The sequence below is a fragment of the Apaloderma vittatum genome, unplaced genomic scaffold, assembly GCF_000703405.1.
Source record: "Apaloderma vittatum isolate BGI_N311 unplaced genomic scaffold, ASM70340v1 scaffold13304, whole genome shotgun sequence".
Classification (NCBI taxonomy): Eukaryota; Metazoa; Chordata; class Aves; order Trogoniformes; family Trogonidae; genus Apaloderma; species Apaloderma vittatum.
The window spans coordinates 1-15,567 of record NW_009714422.1 but is presented as its reverse complement, the minus strand read 5'-3'; the positions used below and the strand labels follow the sequence as shown (position 1 = coordinate 15,567).

At 50.4% G+C, this 15,567-nt stretch overlaps 1 protein-coding gene across 1 annotated transcript in view; it reads left to right on the top strand.

Annotated features, from left to right (window-relative positions):
• The window catches only part of LOC104273434 (tetratricopeptide repeat protein 28-like), a gene marked incomplete at its 5' end in the record, with an annotated part of 35,539 nt that extends 22,825 nt beyond the window's left edge, over positions 1 to 12,714 (top strand). Inside the window, 7 exon segments of the mRNA XM_009868773.1 lie at positions 4,429 to 5,770; positions 5,955 to 6,478; positions 7,990 to 8,099; positions 8,402 to 8,531; positions 8,957 to 9,175; positions 11,201 to 11,366; positions 12,570 to 12,714. Of these exon segments, the coding sequence (XP_009867075.1) occupies positions 4,429 to 5,770; positions 5,955 to 6,478; positions 7,990 to 8,099; positions 8,402 to 8,531; positions 8,957 to 9,175; positions 11,201 to 11,366; positions 12,570 to 12,714 (2,636 nt within the window).
• Between the last annotated feature and the right edge of the window lie 2,853 nt (positions 12,715 to 15,567).

Sequence of the window (15,567 nt, the reverse complement as noted above, 5' to 3'; positions counted from 1 at the left end):
CTCTCGAGGGCTCCCATTGCGACAGAGAGAACACACTCCAGGTTGTTAAGGAAACACAGTTTAAAGTCTCTCCCTTAGCATCTCTCCGCAGTTGCCAGAGAACTTCTGTGCCTATCTTCATGCACTTGGCACATTGTCCAGAAGTGCCAGATATTTTGTCTTGAAGCTTTTTTTTGCAATCACGGTCAGAAAATGATGGTTACGTTTAGTTTTTTTTGAAGGACTGGCAGACTCATCCGAGACCCCTTTCCCTCCTCTCTCACCGCTCACCGGCATGCTGCCTCAGCCAGCGAGTGGCTTTGCAGCAGAGCGCACCCCAGGTGGTGGGTGCCGTTCGGCTTACGTTTCATTCCAGAAGAGCAGCTTCAGTCGAGAGCGGTGTCACCTCGCTCTGAGCTGGAGGCCGCGGTGTGGCTGTGACCCCAGCACGACTCAGGGGTTCGTTCTGCCCTGGCTGGTGCTGGTGGGACACTGGGGCCCTTTGACTTCTGCTGTAGCCATCTGCCGGGCTCCAGCTCAGAAGCTGCAAAGACTGTCCCAATGTTAGCCTGACACTTTTTCTCTTACCAGTTTGTTGCCTGAGTTGGAAAGTTAGTGATTTGCGTAGGCAGAACATAACTTAGGATTATTTTGCTGATGTCTTATACAGGTTTCTATCCAGTTCTAACTGTATTCATTGTTAGGGGAAGAAGGCTTGTGAAATGGTGTACTTTGTGCCATTTTTGGTGCTTTACACTATATAATGCAGCAAAGGCTGTCTCTGGCCATTTCCCCTCCTGTCTGCTGCGTTCTTGTCTTGAGTCTGTTCTGCTGCATCCTTCGTGTGCTATTCCAGAATGTAGTCTAGCTGCCTGACCAGAAGATTTTACTTTGAAGTCAATAATTATAGCTGTAAGAATGAGTCAGAATGCCGATGTTTTGAAGTGACAGTGTGTTTCTGGATGCATCTTCCTTAAGTGCCACAACAGATGGGTGACAGCTCGAGCGAACTAATGTGATAGCAGGCTCCGTGGGTGAGCAGAGCACAGCTTTGTCATCTGTTATGCTACTTGGTTTTGTCCTGGGTATCTCCTGGTAAACATTTGCTCACTGTTTTTCTCCTTTCTTGGCAGTAAAGAGGCTGACTAAAACATTTAGGACTGTGAAGGCGTCATCTCCCATCCATCGACAAACCTCATTTTTGTCTGTTGGGGAATGCACAAAGAGAGAATATATTTGGTAGGTGATGATTTTGGAGTCTGAGTCAGAACCGCTCCTTCCTGGGCCATCTGATGTAATTATCCCTAGCAAATGATGGAAGCGTACCAGGAGGTGCTGTGTGGGTCACTTAGCAGATTCCCTTTTTCCCAAGCGCAACCTTAATTTTTTAGATTAAATTCTGGGCTTGTGACAGAGAGAAGCCTTTTTGGTGGACATAGTATCCAGGGTGAAGCTCCATCCAGAGCCTCTGCACTGAGGGGCACCACTGGCTGTTTCAGCAGTCGGCCCTGACCTCTAGTATGAATTTTACTTCTCTGGCTGTCATTTGCTTTTCAAAGCCATGCTCTGTATCGGACTTGCCATCTTCCTGGGGCAGAAATTCCTTTTATCTGCAGCCCCAGATATGCCTTTTCTTACCTGTCCTCAAGTATTAGTATAGAGTGGCAGCGGGAGAGAGTCTGGGTTGCATCAGCACCCTCCACACTCCTCCACTGAGAACTTCTCACTGGCATCCTCATCTTTCCTCCACCACGCGCTTACTTTTCTTGCTCCTCACAGTGAAGTAGATGTCATCTTGATTTCTAAGGTATCAGCTTGGAAACGCGGTTTAGAATCGGGGAGATGGATATTAGATAAAGTAATTGTTGCATGTTCCAGATGAGCAGAATCCCTTGCAGCCTGGAATGAGCCTCTCTCTTTCCGAGGAGGCATCTGGTCTGTTTCTTGCAGTTGTCTTGTTGCCAGAGATTGCAGCTAGAGGAGCTTGCAGGACATGGGGAAGAATGTGAAACAGTTCACGCTTGACATGGCTTGCAGATAAAACATACATGAAACTAGTAGCAAGGTGTGGAGTCAGCAGCTCAGAGCAAGCCCGGTGTCTGCAGTCCAGAGCCAAGGTTGTCTGGCTTTGACAAGAATTTTTCTTTAAATGTGTAGCTGAGAATCAGCTCAGGATTTGAAGACGTAATTGCCATTTGATGGGAGGGATAGAGAGCTTGGAATTTGGGGCGGAGGTGGCAGCTTGTGCAGAAGGGGCAATGGGAACCCTCTGGACAGTGGCAGCGCAGCAGGGGAGGGAGCTGCGGGGTTGCTCTTGTTCCCAGGGACCAGGACAGCACGGTGGGGTGGGTGGTGGTGGCCAGGCTGTAGAGCCCGAGCACCTCTGGCAGATTGCCTGCCTCTACCCTCTCTTTAAGACCTGGGTGGATGTTTCCAGCCCTGTGGAGTAGAGGTCTGCCTGCTGTTCTGAGTTCCTTCAGCCAGTTCTGACCTTCCAGCCAGTCCTCCTGCCTGTCCCGTTACTCTATTTCAGCCTTTTGGCATCTGCAAACCTCAGCAAGTTGTGGCTGATAGCTCCTGGCAGAGTCCTGGTAACATTTTTCCTACGCCTTTCCTTGAGAAGTAAGGCTGTGGTTTCTTTCCTCAGCATGACACACTTGGGATTAATGAAACATAAGGAAATGATCTGTGAATGTGCCTGTATAAAGAGGCTTGCTGATGAGTTCATTCGTGTGCTGCAGCAGGCACCTCTGCCTGGGATATTATTGGTGATGTCATGACTTGGTGGTGTAAGCATTTTTGGGAGGGTGCCCTAAGAGCAGATGGTCTGTGTGCCGTGCAGCATCGTGGCAGGGCAAGCTGCAGCTCACGGAGGCAAACAGTGTGTTTTTGAGGCAGCATGTACTCCAACAATAAGGGGTGGCCCATGAGTGATTGTTGGTGGCCTCAGGTACTCTTCTGTTCTGTAGAAGCTCAGAGTTACCAAAAGAATCAATGATTAAACTGGGAGAAGTGGAAGATGCCTCCTGTGGCATTGAATCCAGTCTCCGGATACTGCACATGCCACGTAGCACAAATACCATGATTGAGAAACTAACTACGCGCCCTTTTAAGAGTAACATTTTGTTCGCTTCACTGTCCTCTGTAGAGCTGCTCTGGAGCCTTTTTACTCTGATGGTGAAAGTAATTTCTAGGGTTGGTGCCCATTCATGGTTGCATCAGTGTTGGTCTGTAAATCAATTAACTCTTCTGCATCCATCGTCACCTTTGTCTGTCTTTGCTGGGAATACGTCAGTTCACTGGATAGCTCCTTCTCTTCTCACTTTCGGATGATGACTCCCGGCCCTTCTCGTCTCGTACATGTCTCTGTGAGGTTTACTGCTGATTTTCATCACCCTGTTTTTGTTGCTCTGGTCCATAAGGTTGTCCAGTCCTTCCTCCATAACAGTCTCGTCCTTCCCTCTGTCAGCACTGCTTCTTCACTGGATTTCATCAGTACATCCTGAGTAGCACTCGCTTCCTTTGTGTGAAGTCACCACTAAAAATTTTTAATAAGGTTTGTCCTCTTTTCTGCTTTCTGACTCTTAATTAGGAGGAACCTCATCAAAGAACGAGTTATCTAAGCAGTCAGCTGAGCTCAGATTTGCTTTTAACATGTCCTTTCAGCTGAGTGCTTTCCTCAGAGGAGGTGAAGAGTGGTGCTGGTCTTGTCTCCTTGAAGAGCCTGTCCCTTTAGCAGTAAGAGATGAGGAAAAGCTTGCCTGCCCCTTATTCTGGAAACCCTGGTTTTTCCAGGGTGTTTTTCGATGAGCCACGTGTTCAGATTTCTCACAGGTGGGGTCTGCTGTGTAGCCTGGCCATGCTGAAGCTGAGGAACTGGCGGGGAGGGACGCAGCGTTGGGCAGGCAGGGCTGGGAGTGCTGGCTCCGTGGGGCAGCGCTGGTTCTGCTGCTTCCCGCTCGGGGTGTAACATTAGCAGATTCAGAGCTCCTGTTGCCATGTCTCCAAACAAGTGCAAGATGTTTCTGCTGAAATCAAGAAGCAAATGCTTTCTGTTGAGAGTGAGTGAGCTCTGGAGTCACCCGGTATCGCTGGGAAAGCAGAAGATTTTAGCGTAATTCAGAGAGAGAATAGGCATTTTATAAGGCCAACCTGTCCTGATGTCATGGTGAATGTGTGCTTCGTGTGATGTAAACCCTTCTCTGGGCTTTGCCTGTTACGAGCAAGGAGCAGTTCCTTTGAGAAGAGCTGTGCCGGGACAGGTCAGGTGCTGGGCGGAAGGGACGGGGCTGCCTCGGGCCGAGAGCCTGGGGAAGAAGGATCCAGGGGAAGGATCCAGGCTGAGAGGGGCTGAGGGCTGGGCTGCGGGCCAGTCCTGGCAGGGCAGGTGTTGCAGCAGGGTTAGCGCAGAGGAATGTTTTTGTTGAGCCTGTTCTCGTTATTTTTCAGGAATCATTCACCAGATGAAGGGCGACTATGACACTGCGCTGCGGCTGCACAAGGCACATCTGTCCATAGCTCAGGAGCTGAGCGACTATGCGGCCCAGGGCCGGGCCTACGGCAACATGGGCAACGCTTACAATGCTCTCGGCATGTACGACCAGGCTGTCAAGTACCATCGGCAGGAGCTGCAGATCTCTATGGAGGTGAATGACCGTGCCTCCCAGGCATCCACGCACGGGAACTTGGCGGTTGCCTATCAAGCACTGGGTGCCCATGACCGTGCTCTGCAGCACTACCAAAACCATCTCAACATTGCCCGGGAGCTGCGAGACATCCAGAGTGAGGCGCGGGCCCTCAGCAATCTGGGCAACTTCCACTGCTCACGAGGAGAGTACGTGCAGGCAGCCCCTTACTATGAGCAGTACCTGCGCTTGTCGCCAGAGCTGCAGGACATGGAAGGGGAGGGGAAGGTTTGCCATAACCTTGGCTATGCCCACTACTGCCTCGGGAATTACGAGGAAGCTGTCAAGTACTACGAGCAGGATCTTGCCTTAGCAAAGGATCTTCATGACAAGCTGAGCCAAGCCAAAGCGTATTGTAACCTGGGCCTCGCCTTCAAAGCCTTGATGGACTTTGGCAAAGCAGAGGAGTGTCAAAAGTACCTGTTGTCTCTGGCCCAGTCTCTGAACAATTCCCAGGCCAAATTCCGAGCCCTGGGAAACTTGGGGGATATTTTCGTCTGTAAGAAGGACGTAAATGGTGCAATAAAATTTTATGAGCAGCAATTGAGCTTAGCCCATCATGTTAAAGACAGGAGACTGGAAGCCAGTGCCTATGCAGCCTTGGGCTCTGCGTACAGAATGATACAAAAGTGTGACAAGGCTCTAGGTTACCACACGCAGGAGCTGGAGGTGTACCAGGAGCTGGGAGATATGCCGGGGGAATGCAGAGCACACGGTCACCTTGCTGCAGTGTATATGTCGCTTGGGAAGTACACCATGGCCTTCAAGTGTTACGAAGAACAACTGGAGCTTGGGCAGAAGTTGAAGGACCCCAGCATAGAAGCCCAGGTCTATGGTAACATGGGCATTACCAAGATGAACATGAATGTCATGGAGGAAGCTATTGGCTACTTTGAACAGCAACTGGCCATGCTGCAGCAGCTCAGTGGAAATGAATCTGTGTTAGATCGGGGCCGAGCGTACGGGAACCTGGGAGATTGTTACGAGGCTCTGGGAGATTTTGAGGAAGCTATAAAGTATTACGAGCAGTACCTGTCTGTGGCTCAAAGCTTAAACCGCATGCAAGACCAGGCGAAGGCCTACCGGGGCTTGGGCAATGGGCACAGGTAAGGAGCACTGCACGTGTGTTGCAATGACGGACAGTGAAGTACAAGTAGAGATGTTGCTGTGTTACTGGTGGGCTGTGTTCGCGTGGCCATTGTACATGTGCGCAGGCCTCTAGAGGAAGTGGCAAAACATGTTCTTTCATGAAAATACTGGCAAAATAAATGCTGTGTTATTCCCTTTTAGGGCTATGGGAAGCTTGCAGCAGGCTCTGGTATGCTTTGAGAAGAGGCTTGTGGTGGCACATGAGCTGGGGGAGGCGTTTAACAAAGCCCAGGCATATGGGGAACTGGGGAGCCTGCACAGCCAGCTGGGGAACTACGAACAAGCCATTTCTTGCTTGGAGCGCCAGCTGAACATTGCTCGCGAGATGAAGGACCGAGCTCTGGAGAGCGATGCCGCCTGCGGCCTCGGTGGGGTCTACCAGCAGATGGGAGAGTACGACACAGCCCTGCAGTACCACCAGCTGGACCTGCAGATCGCAGAGGAGACCAACAACCCCACTTGCCAAGGCCGGGCCTATGGGAACCTGGGCCTGACCTACGAGTCCCTGGGCACCTATGAGAGGGCCGTAGTCTATCAGGAGCAGCACCTCAGCATTGCAGCACAAATGAACGACCTCGTGGCCAAAACTGTGTCTTACAGCAGTCTAGGGAGGACTCACCACGCCTTGCAGAACTACTCTCAGGCTGTGATGTACCTACAGGAAGGTAAGAGGCTCAGTTATTCAACACAGCATGGGGGAGGTTAGGAGGGAGGTCTGAAGACATGAAGAGAAAAGAGGCACTGAGAGCATGTGTTTGACAGTGGCCTTTGATGCAAAAGCTCTTGCAGACATCCATAGCTACTGTTGAGCACCCATGTGAGCAGCTGTCCAGGTGGGCAGTTCTGGCCAGCACCCCGCGTCACTTGGAGCCTTCCTGGCGTCCTGTAGACAAAGCATCGCAGAGCGTGATCTGTGCCTCGTTGAGGCTGTCTCACTTAGCTCTGAGCTTGAATCCAGACTGCACCTGACAGAGTCTGTTTATGGAGCTTGTTTGTACCTGAGCCTAGAAGATGTAAACCTTCTCTAAAAATAGCATTGCATACCAAGAACTGACTCTGGGAAAACCACATCAGGTTGTGGTGGATCTCTCTGATCCTGAGAGCAGGTCTCAAACTGGTTTGTGTCTTGGTGATAGCCACCTGGCTTTTCCTTCTGTGTTCAAGTGGGAATGAGACCAGGTGGGTGAGTGTCCTCAAAGCTGTGAGTGAAAATAAGGTGTGTTTGATAGGGAGGTGAGGGAGGTTCAGCCTTCAGTGTCCAGAAACCATCTGTTGTGGCTGCGTGCTGGGACTGGTGTTGAGTTTGTGCGTTGTGCTGCTGCAAGGGGTTCCAGCATGCAAGCAGCATCTGCTCAAGGTAGCGGCTTTCTGATGAGGGAGATGAGCAGCAGAGCTGGAGTGTATGAAGCTGTAAGGCAGAGGATTAATTACGTCAGTTAGTCTGATTTTCCTGAAACTGACCTTTGCAGGATTCCAGTGTGCTGAGGGAATTCAGTTAAGTTGGAAAGGGAGAAATTAAATACAGCTTCTTCTCGTGGTGTGACGCAGAATTCCTGGAAAGCCTACAAATGCTAGCTGCTGCTGCTTGGTTGTGGCGAGTCCCTGTGCCCTGGTTCATGGGAAACGTGAGGTGCCCCAGAGGGAGCGTCCCTGTCGTCAGCAAAGGCAACAGAGGCGAGGAGTTGGGAGTGTGGTGGAAAGGGGAATGACACAGAAGATGCTGTTGGAAGTGAAACCAGCTCCAGGTCATTCATGCCAGGACCCTGCCCTCTGCTCTGGCTCGGTACATAAGCCATGTGGAGCCTGCCAGAAGGCTGGGCAGAGCTAGTGGGAAATGAGCCAGTAATGTGGCGTGAGGTGTCTTTTCTGGCAGTGTTTTGGCAGGTCAGGATGATTTTGTTTGTGTGGCTTTTAAGGTTTAAAAGGGGCTCACTTGGGGAAGTCTAGATCCGTGGAAATGTCTGTATGGCTGAGGCACCTCTTGTGCTGGTGCCGCTTTGAGTGTCTGCAGCAGCTGCCCGGTGCTGACGCTGCCCCGCTCGGTGTCCGGCTGCCCAGTTCTGCCTGCCTGCCACCAGAGCCAGCAGCCCCGGGCTCCAGAGGCACAAGTGTTTTGCTGGGCTGCTGAAGCCCCTTCTTCCCCCTTCAGCCCTCTCTCACTCTCACTCCTTTTCAGGACTCAGGCTGGCAGAGCAGCTGGGACGCAGAGAAGATGAAGCCAAAATCCGCCACGGCCTCGGCCTCTCCCTCTGGGCAAGTGGGAACCTGGAGGAGTCTCAGCACCAGGTACGGTGGTCTGCTCCGTGCTTGGGTTTGTGTCGTCTGAGCCTTTGGGTCGCCCCTTTCCTCTGGGGAGGAAATGCCTGGTGCATCCTAGGGAGGGCGTGTGTTGCACTGAGCCAGCTCAGGCCATGCGCCCTCCTGCCCTGTCCAGAGTCACCTCCCCTCTGCGAGGACACGTCGTGAGGGCCTGTCTGAGACAGACCTCCCCTGCCTGAGGGCTCGCTGGCCATGGATGCTGCTGCTCTCCTAGCCAGTGCTTTGTGCTGTGTCTGTAAGGAAGTCACCGTGGCTGTTTTCCCTCCCAGCTGTACCGGGCCTCTGCACTATTTGAAACCATCCGACATGAGGTGCAGCTGAGCACGGATTACAAGCTGTCGCTCTTCGACCTGCAGACATCCTCCTATCAGGCCCTGCAGCGAGTACTTGTCGGTCTCGGTAAGAGATGCCGTCGTATGCTGGGTCCGAACTCCAAACTCATGCCGAGAGTTCAGCTGAAGTTGCGGGGAGGCAGTTCACTCCTCATCTTCCCAACACAGCACATCATTTCTTTGCTGGGGTAGAAATAAGGGTGTCCTGCCTTGGGTTTCAGGCACCTTTGTCTCTTCCTTCTTTCTTCCTCCATTCATGAGCCTTTCTGTGGCTCGTTTTACCATACATCAACAACATCATGTTGTTGCCTGCAGTCAAGGTGATCTGCGGGATGGTATTTCAGTGCAGAGACTACTCTTCCCAGAAATAAGTGCTGTGACCCAGTTTCCCCAGCTTTTACTTTGGGCTGGGATAACATCTGTCCCTGTTCCTGCACGCTGTGCTGCGGATCACATCAGCGTTAGGTCTGAGGGATGGCTTTGTCTTTGCAGGTCACCATGATGAAGCGCTGGCAGTAGCAGAGAGAGGACGAACGAGGGCATTTGCGGACCTGCTCGTGGAACGTCAGACTGGGCAGCAGGACTCTGATCCCTATTCTCCAGTGACCATTGACCAAGTCCTGGAGACAGTGAATGGCCAGAAGGGGCTTGTTCTCTACTACTCACTGGCTGCAGGTTATCTGTATAGCTGGCTGCTGGCTCCTGGGGCAGGTGAGGTACTTTTTGGAGGTGAGAGCCTGTGAGCAAGCCTTGCAAAGGGAGAATAGTACCAGTTGTAGATAGGAACGAATCTGGGACCACAGTGAACGTACGAGGGAATCCTTTCCATTTAGTACCGTAAAGATGAATTGGAACTATGGCACAGCCACTGCAATAATGACGTCAAAATGCTTATTCAGGGCTTTGATGTTCACCTTGAAATGGAAATGTTTCACGTTTTTAATATTTCCATTTTTCAGCCTCCAATCTGTATGTATTTCCCACAGGGCAGAGCAGAGCAGTAATGAGATTCCAAGGATGTTGGCTCTGTGAGAATCTTCTATGCATAAGAATCCTTACTTTAATTACATTTCTGTGCTTTATCCTTCCAAAAGCTTTTGACATTTATTCACTGAAGTGGATTGCATAGAACAGAAGGGCGTCCCCGCTTCCTGATACGCCATTGAACTGCCTGATCCTCTGAATTCTCCTCATATGAATGTGGAAACACTTATCACAGAGGAGCAAGGAGGATTAATTTGAAGAGGATTGCTTCTTGCAGACAGCTGTTGTTCATTATCTAATAAAGCAATGACTGTAGATTTTCATGAGTTCTTTCTGGATATAATTTAATAATTGCAGCCCTTCGCCATGACAAAGCTAAAGAGATAAAAAGCACTATTTAGATGGCACCAAAAACGCTTTGGGAAGGGAAGCAAATGTTCACACATGCTGGACTTCAGATGGGAGGACGGTGGTTGGAAGATAATGCTTCTGGGGATGGTTTGCACTGTTGCATGTCTAAGCGTAAGATGGTGTCCTGCTACACATCCCATCATTAATTGGCTCTTCAGGCCTGTAGTTTGCCCAGTTAAATTGTAGTAATTCTATAGTATTAATATCAAGCTCAGCTTACAAAAATTACACGGATCAGAAGCATAGGGTTTGCCACGTGGCTTCATGCCACTAGGCTTCATGACCAGCCTCCTCCTTGCCCAAGCTGAATCATGTAGAAAACAGTTGCCCTCTTCAAGGACACGGCTTTGTGACTGCCTCCGTGAAGGCACTTTGGGAAGGAGAGGGACTGTGGTGCTTCAACAGTTCCACTTGAGCAGCTTTGCTGAGGAGCTCTTCAGGAGCACTTCAGTAGTGACTCCAGCCAGCCACGGGGACCCCTTCTTGTTTTGTTAGTGCTGACAGAGAGAGTAGCTTCAGTGGCAGCCCAGGATCCTCATTACCCTGCTGAGCTGGTACCCTAAGAGCCTCTTCAGGAACTCTATATTTGCTGCTGTCGCTGCAGAAAGAGTTACTTTATTCTTCATTCCTCCACAATTGTTCAGTGGTTTAATAATTTACACTGTCAAGGCAAACAGTGTAGCCAGAGCAGCCTTTTCCTGTTGATCACAGGCTGTAGAAGTAATTCTGTCAGGAAGGATGTGCCAGTTTGAGTAGAGGAAGGGTTTATATCATGCAATAATAGTTGAATTCTTAACAAAACATGGGGTGTCCTGTATCTGGTTTACCCGTTGTGAAATGCTATTTTTTAATATTTTACTGTGCGTTAGTCCATCTTTTTCTTTCTTTGTGTATCATGTATTTTCATGCATATGAGTGAAATGAAAAATCTTTGTGTGATGTTCAGCATTTGAGCCTTCTATGTTCACTTTATATGATCAGAGGTTATTAGCAGGTATTTTTCATGTGCATCTATCGAAATGCGAATTACTTTAGTAGGTGCTTGTGTGGAAGATCTGTTTCATAATTTATATGAGTGCTGCAATAGCAAATACATTCTGAGCATCTCATAAAAACCCTGCTTTGCTTTTGTGCCTTTGAGGCATGATCTGCAAAGTATAAAACCAGATCTTAAAAGCAAGGCAGTAATACAGAACGCTGTAAAAGCCCTGTGGAGACATGCCACAGACTGTTTTGTCCTCGAAATGCCAAATGCTGGGGGCTGTGCCACCTTCCTAGGCAGTTGCTGGCAGCACTAGTCCTGCCCTGCAGAAATAACCCCGTGATTCTGGTGCTTTGCAGGAATTCTGAAATTTCATGAGTGTTATCTGGGTGATGGCCTCACAGAAAACGCTGGGGACTTCCATGAAGCCAACAGCGTGACCCTGCAAACAATAACAAACTCCGCGCTGGAACAGTACATCTCCAGCGTGCGGGAGGCTCTGGGAGTGGATTCCTACTACACCCGGTGAGTTGGGGAGCAGGGGTGTGACATCCTGGTCCTTGCTCTCCCACCTGAAAACAATTGGTAGCGCTCCAGGATGAGCTCCTTGGCTGAGAAGTCTGAGAACTGAGAGTCAGAGTAAGGGCAAATCTTCATTGCAATAACAAAATATTGGTTAATTTTTGTATCCATGGCTATTTTTCTGCCAAGTAACTCTGTATGCACATGCAAATAAGATTTGAACCCATAGGCTGCACAGTGAATGTATAGCTTGAATGAGGAAGCAGTGCCCTGTCTGACTGTATGTGGGCACATTCTGTACTATTTACAGTTTCCAGTGTAATTAATTCCCTTTCAAAGGTTTACTTAGAAAAGCTGCAAATACCATAGGAATTCCATCCCCCCTCCAAATACATTCCCCTGTGGCTATAGCTGGGTAAATAATTTACAGTGAATTAATCCTTCTGATGAATTTCAGCAAAGAGGGAGGAACCTTGCTCCAATCCATTACTTGGATAGGTCCCACAACTCTGTTTCCTCATGCTTTTATCCTGTGGTTTTATTACAAGTCAGGGGTTTTTTTGCTTATTTTTACTGTTTCATGATCTTGAGGTATTTGATGTGATTTATTGATTGGACGAGTACAAATACAATTTCTGTGCTGATATTTACAAGCAGTTTTTCTCTGAATGCTTCCATCTGAAAAGAAGGGTTGGGAATGTCCCTGTCTTCATATGTTCTTTGTGAATGAAGCATACAAGGTAAAGGATGTGGCATGTTTTAGTCTTTCTTTAAACCATTTTGCGTTCTTCTGCAGCACCTAGGTTCATGAGTGAAACGCTCTTGAGTCCCTGAGGCTGTGGGCAAACGTCCTTCTCCTGGCCCAGTTTTGGTGGTGGCGGCACTAATGGTGCCGTCCCAGCCCCGCAGCGCGTGTCAGAGGGCAGCACCCTGCCCTCGTTTTCCTTCATGGGAGCTTTTTCCTTCATGGGAGCCTCGGGTGCTGGAAGGGAGCTGCCATGAGACGCTCTGGACTCAGGCCTGATAGACTACTTCTGTCATTTTCACTGATTTCAGAGTAAAGTAAATAAAGGAAAAATTTACCTTATCATTTGCTTGAGGTTGTGTCTGAAAAACATTTTCTCTCAAACTGGCTGAGTGAGCACTTGTCAAAAAGCTGTTCTCTGTCTTGCATCAGCGACTCTGACCCTGCTGTTCCCCCTGCAGAGCATGTGCCAGTAGTGAGACTGAGAGTGAAGCTGGGGATATCATGGACCAGCAGTTTGAGGAGATGAATAACAAGCTGAACTCAATGACTGATCCAACCGGCTTCCTGAGGATGGGCAGCAGGAACAACCTCTTGAACAGGTGAGAATACAGCGCTGCGCTGGGGGATCAGCAACCAGAACAAGGCATCTTGGTGACAGGCTTCTCTCTAAATTGCAAACTTAGGTTGCAGCTGATGCCATTGTTGTGGGTCTCCCTGTTGCCCCAAGTTGTAGGGGCACAGAGCAGCAAACTGATACTGTCCTTTGTGGTTGCAGTAACCATCCGTTCTTCATGGCATGGGTATTTGGGGAACCTTAAGCAGCTCTCTTAGGAGTAAGGTCCATGTGTTAGCACTGTGCAGCTCTCTGCTTCTGAGCAGAGGGGCTTGTAGGCATTTCCCTTCTGTTTGTTTCTTCATGTGGTTCAGTGAGAATTTCTCTGTCTGCCAGGAGAGCTCTGCATCTTGCTCCTCATGGGATTGGGAATCCATTACTGCCTGGTGTGCTGCGTGTGCATCTAGCTTGGGAGCTTCGGGTGCCCGGTAGCCTTCCACAGATGCATGGCCTCTTGGGGGCTGGTTCGACAGGTTCAAGTGCTGGTTGTGAGAGACCAAGAAGCTCTGCCAGGTCCTATTCTATTCGATTCCTTTAGGAATAGAAATTTTTAGTATGAAGGAGGCAGGACAGGGACTGAAAGCATCATTGTGCCTCATGTGGGAGGGAGGGCTCCCGGCACAGGCAGAGACCCAGACAGGGCTGTGTATTTCACTGAAGAATTCAGTAGCTTGGTTTGGGAGATGTAGGGGGTGGCATCTTCATCGTGTTTCTGGGTTCACCTCTGTGCAACAGCTTTTCTGCCAGCTACTGCTGGAGTGAGTTCAGGTAGCTGTAGGTCAGTACTGGGTGGATTGTTGCTGTGGTGCTTCAGAGGATGGTGGAATTGTGGCTCACAAGCAGGGACTGGAGGTGTGGCATCTGTTTGCTTTGGGTTCTGCACTGCAAGGGACAAAGAGAAGTGGGGCCTGCTTGGAGCTGGGAGCTAGAGCTTGTCTTCCCTACTGCCAAGGCAGGCCCTGCATTCCTCATGTGGGGCCTCACTGCGTAATCCACATCTTGTGCTTGAACGCTGGAGATCCTCAAGGGAGGTTGCGTGGCTCGGGGCCAGTGCGAGCTCCTGCACGCAGTGGAATTGCACCACGTTCTGTTAAGGTCCCATGTTAGGACTGAGGCCCTGGAGATGCTGGGACTGTTTGGAGCCATCCGTTCTCCATGTCTAGCAACAAGAGGTGACTGAAGGAAAGCCCTTGATTTGGGATAGGTGCCTTCAGGCTGCTGTCATCAGATAATCTGTTTTTTTCAGGAGGCAACAGTATGATTTTTTGGCAGTTCTGCTCAGAATAGCAAAAACGTGGAGTTTTGGCGGTTTACTTAAGGAACTTTGGAGAAGAAGTGGACTTTGGAGGAGAGACAGGCATGGAAGGATGCTGCACCCAGAGTCAGCCAAGAGTCCAGATCACCAGGCAGGTGCCCGGTGCAGAGGCAGATCTGAGGTTAAGACGAGTGCACAGGTGTCCAGGTCAGGATCGAGTCTGGTGGTGGTAGCTGGCGTCAGGCACAGCGTGCTGAGGGGTGGTCAGAGGGGGTGTTGGTTGGTGGGTCCAGCTCTGGGTGGGCAGGTTCTGCAGCAGGCCAGGCAGGGCTGCAAGGGTCCCGGGGACAAGCACACCTGCGGCTGAGCTGGAGCAGAGACCAAAGGCCCAGGCTCCAGCTTAAATGGAGTGCTGGGGCCCTTGGACAGGGCATGTTGGTGGAGGCCCCAGTTTAGGCTGGCCAGGGTCATTAAAGCATGTGTCATTAATGCCCTCGGGGGCCTGGCAGGTTGCCCTGGAGAACTCCCTCCAGAGCAGTGGATGGGGGTGTCCCAGGAGTGCTGGCCGATCCAGGGCAAAGCGAGATCTTTGGAAGGCAGATAGGAAAGCAGTGACTGGAGAGTCTCTTTCTCTCTCTGGTTCTCTACCACATGGGGTGCAGCTCTGCAGCTGCCCGAGAAGAGACCACACAAGCAGAGAGTGCTGGGTGGTCTGTGGGTTTTGTGCAACCACTCGTGACTTGTGGAGATAATTGCGGATCCTTGAAAGCTCATATCTGTTTTCTGGAGCTTCCCGCAGCTTGGTGTCATGAGGCTATCAAGGCCCTGAATGTGGGTTCGAGACTGAATCTCTGGGAGTTGTTTTTCTGAGGAAGGTTTGCGGAACGACAGCCCTCGTGTAGGTCAGCCTGAGGCTGTCAGACTGCTGCAGCAGGTCTGACTCCCAGGTCCCCTGAATGGCTCTGCTTGGTCAGGAGTGGTATTTGACTTGTCCAGAGCCCTAATGAGTGCCAAGGCAAGAGCAGCTCTGCTGATTCTGGTATGTACCCCTCCTTCCTGCCCAGCACCAGCCACATTCACCTTCAGCAGGCAGGGCCTGGCCCTTTGAGGCTGATGGGGGGTCCGAGCTCAAGGCTTGCACCACAGGGCTTTTCACCCCCTTTCTCTGAGGCTGCTGTGGGATCATTGCTTTGTTCTTGCATCTCCAGAACAAAGGGCGGAAGCAGAGTTAGTGCTGATACACATACAGGCAGCCCCGAGACCCAGTTTCTGCTGTTTCCTCTGCTTGCTGCGGGTCAGGCTGCCTTACACAAAGGGTTGTAAATAAGCAGCGCTGCAGAGTCTGTGCCGAGATTCCACATGAGAGATTCTACTGTTCCAGAAATCGGGGGACTCCTTTACATTGCAAATGCAAGGTGGAAATGATGAGTGCAGCATCCCAAAAGCCAGCAGTGGTGCTCTGTGGAAGGAGCATTTGGCAAAAAGGTTTGAAAGTCTCCCTCTTTCAGTGACCCTCCAGGTGGTTTCAGTCACCTGGACTCAGATGCCTGTCGAGCCACCTGGAGAACCCTTTGTTTGCACTGGTCTG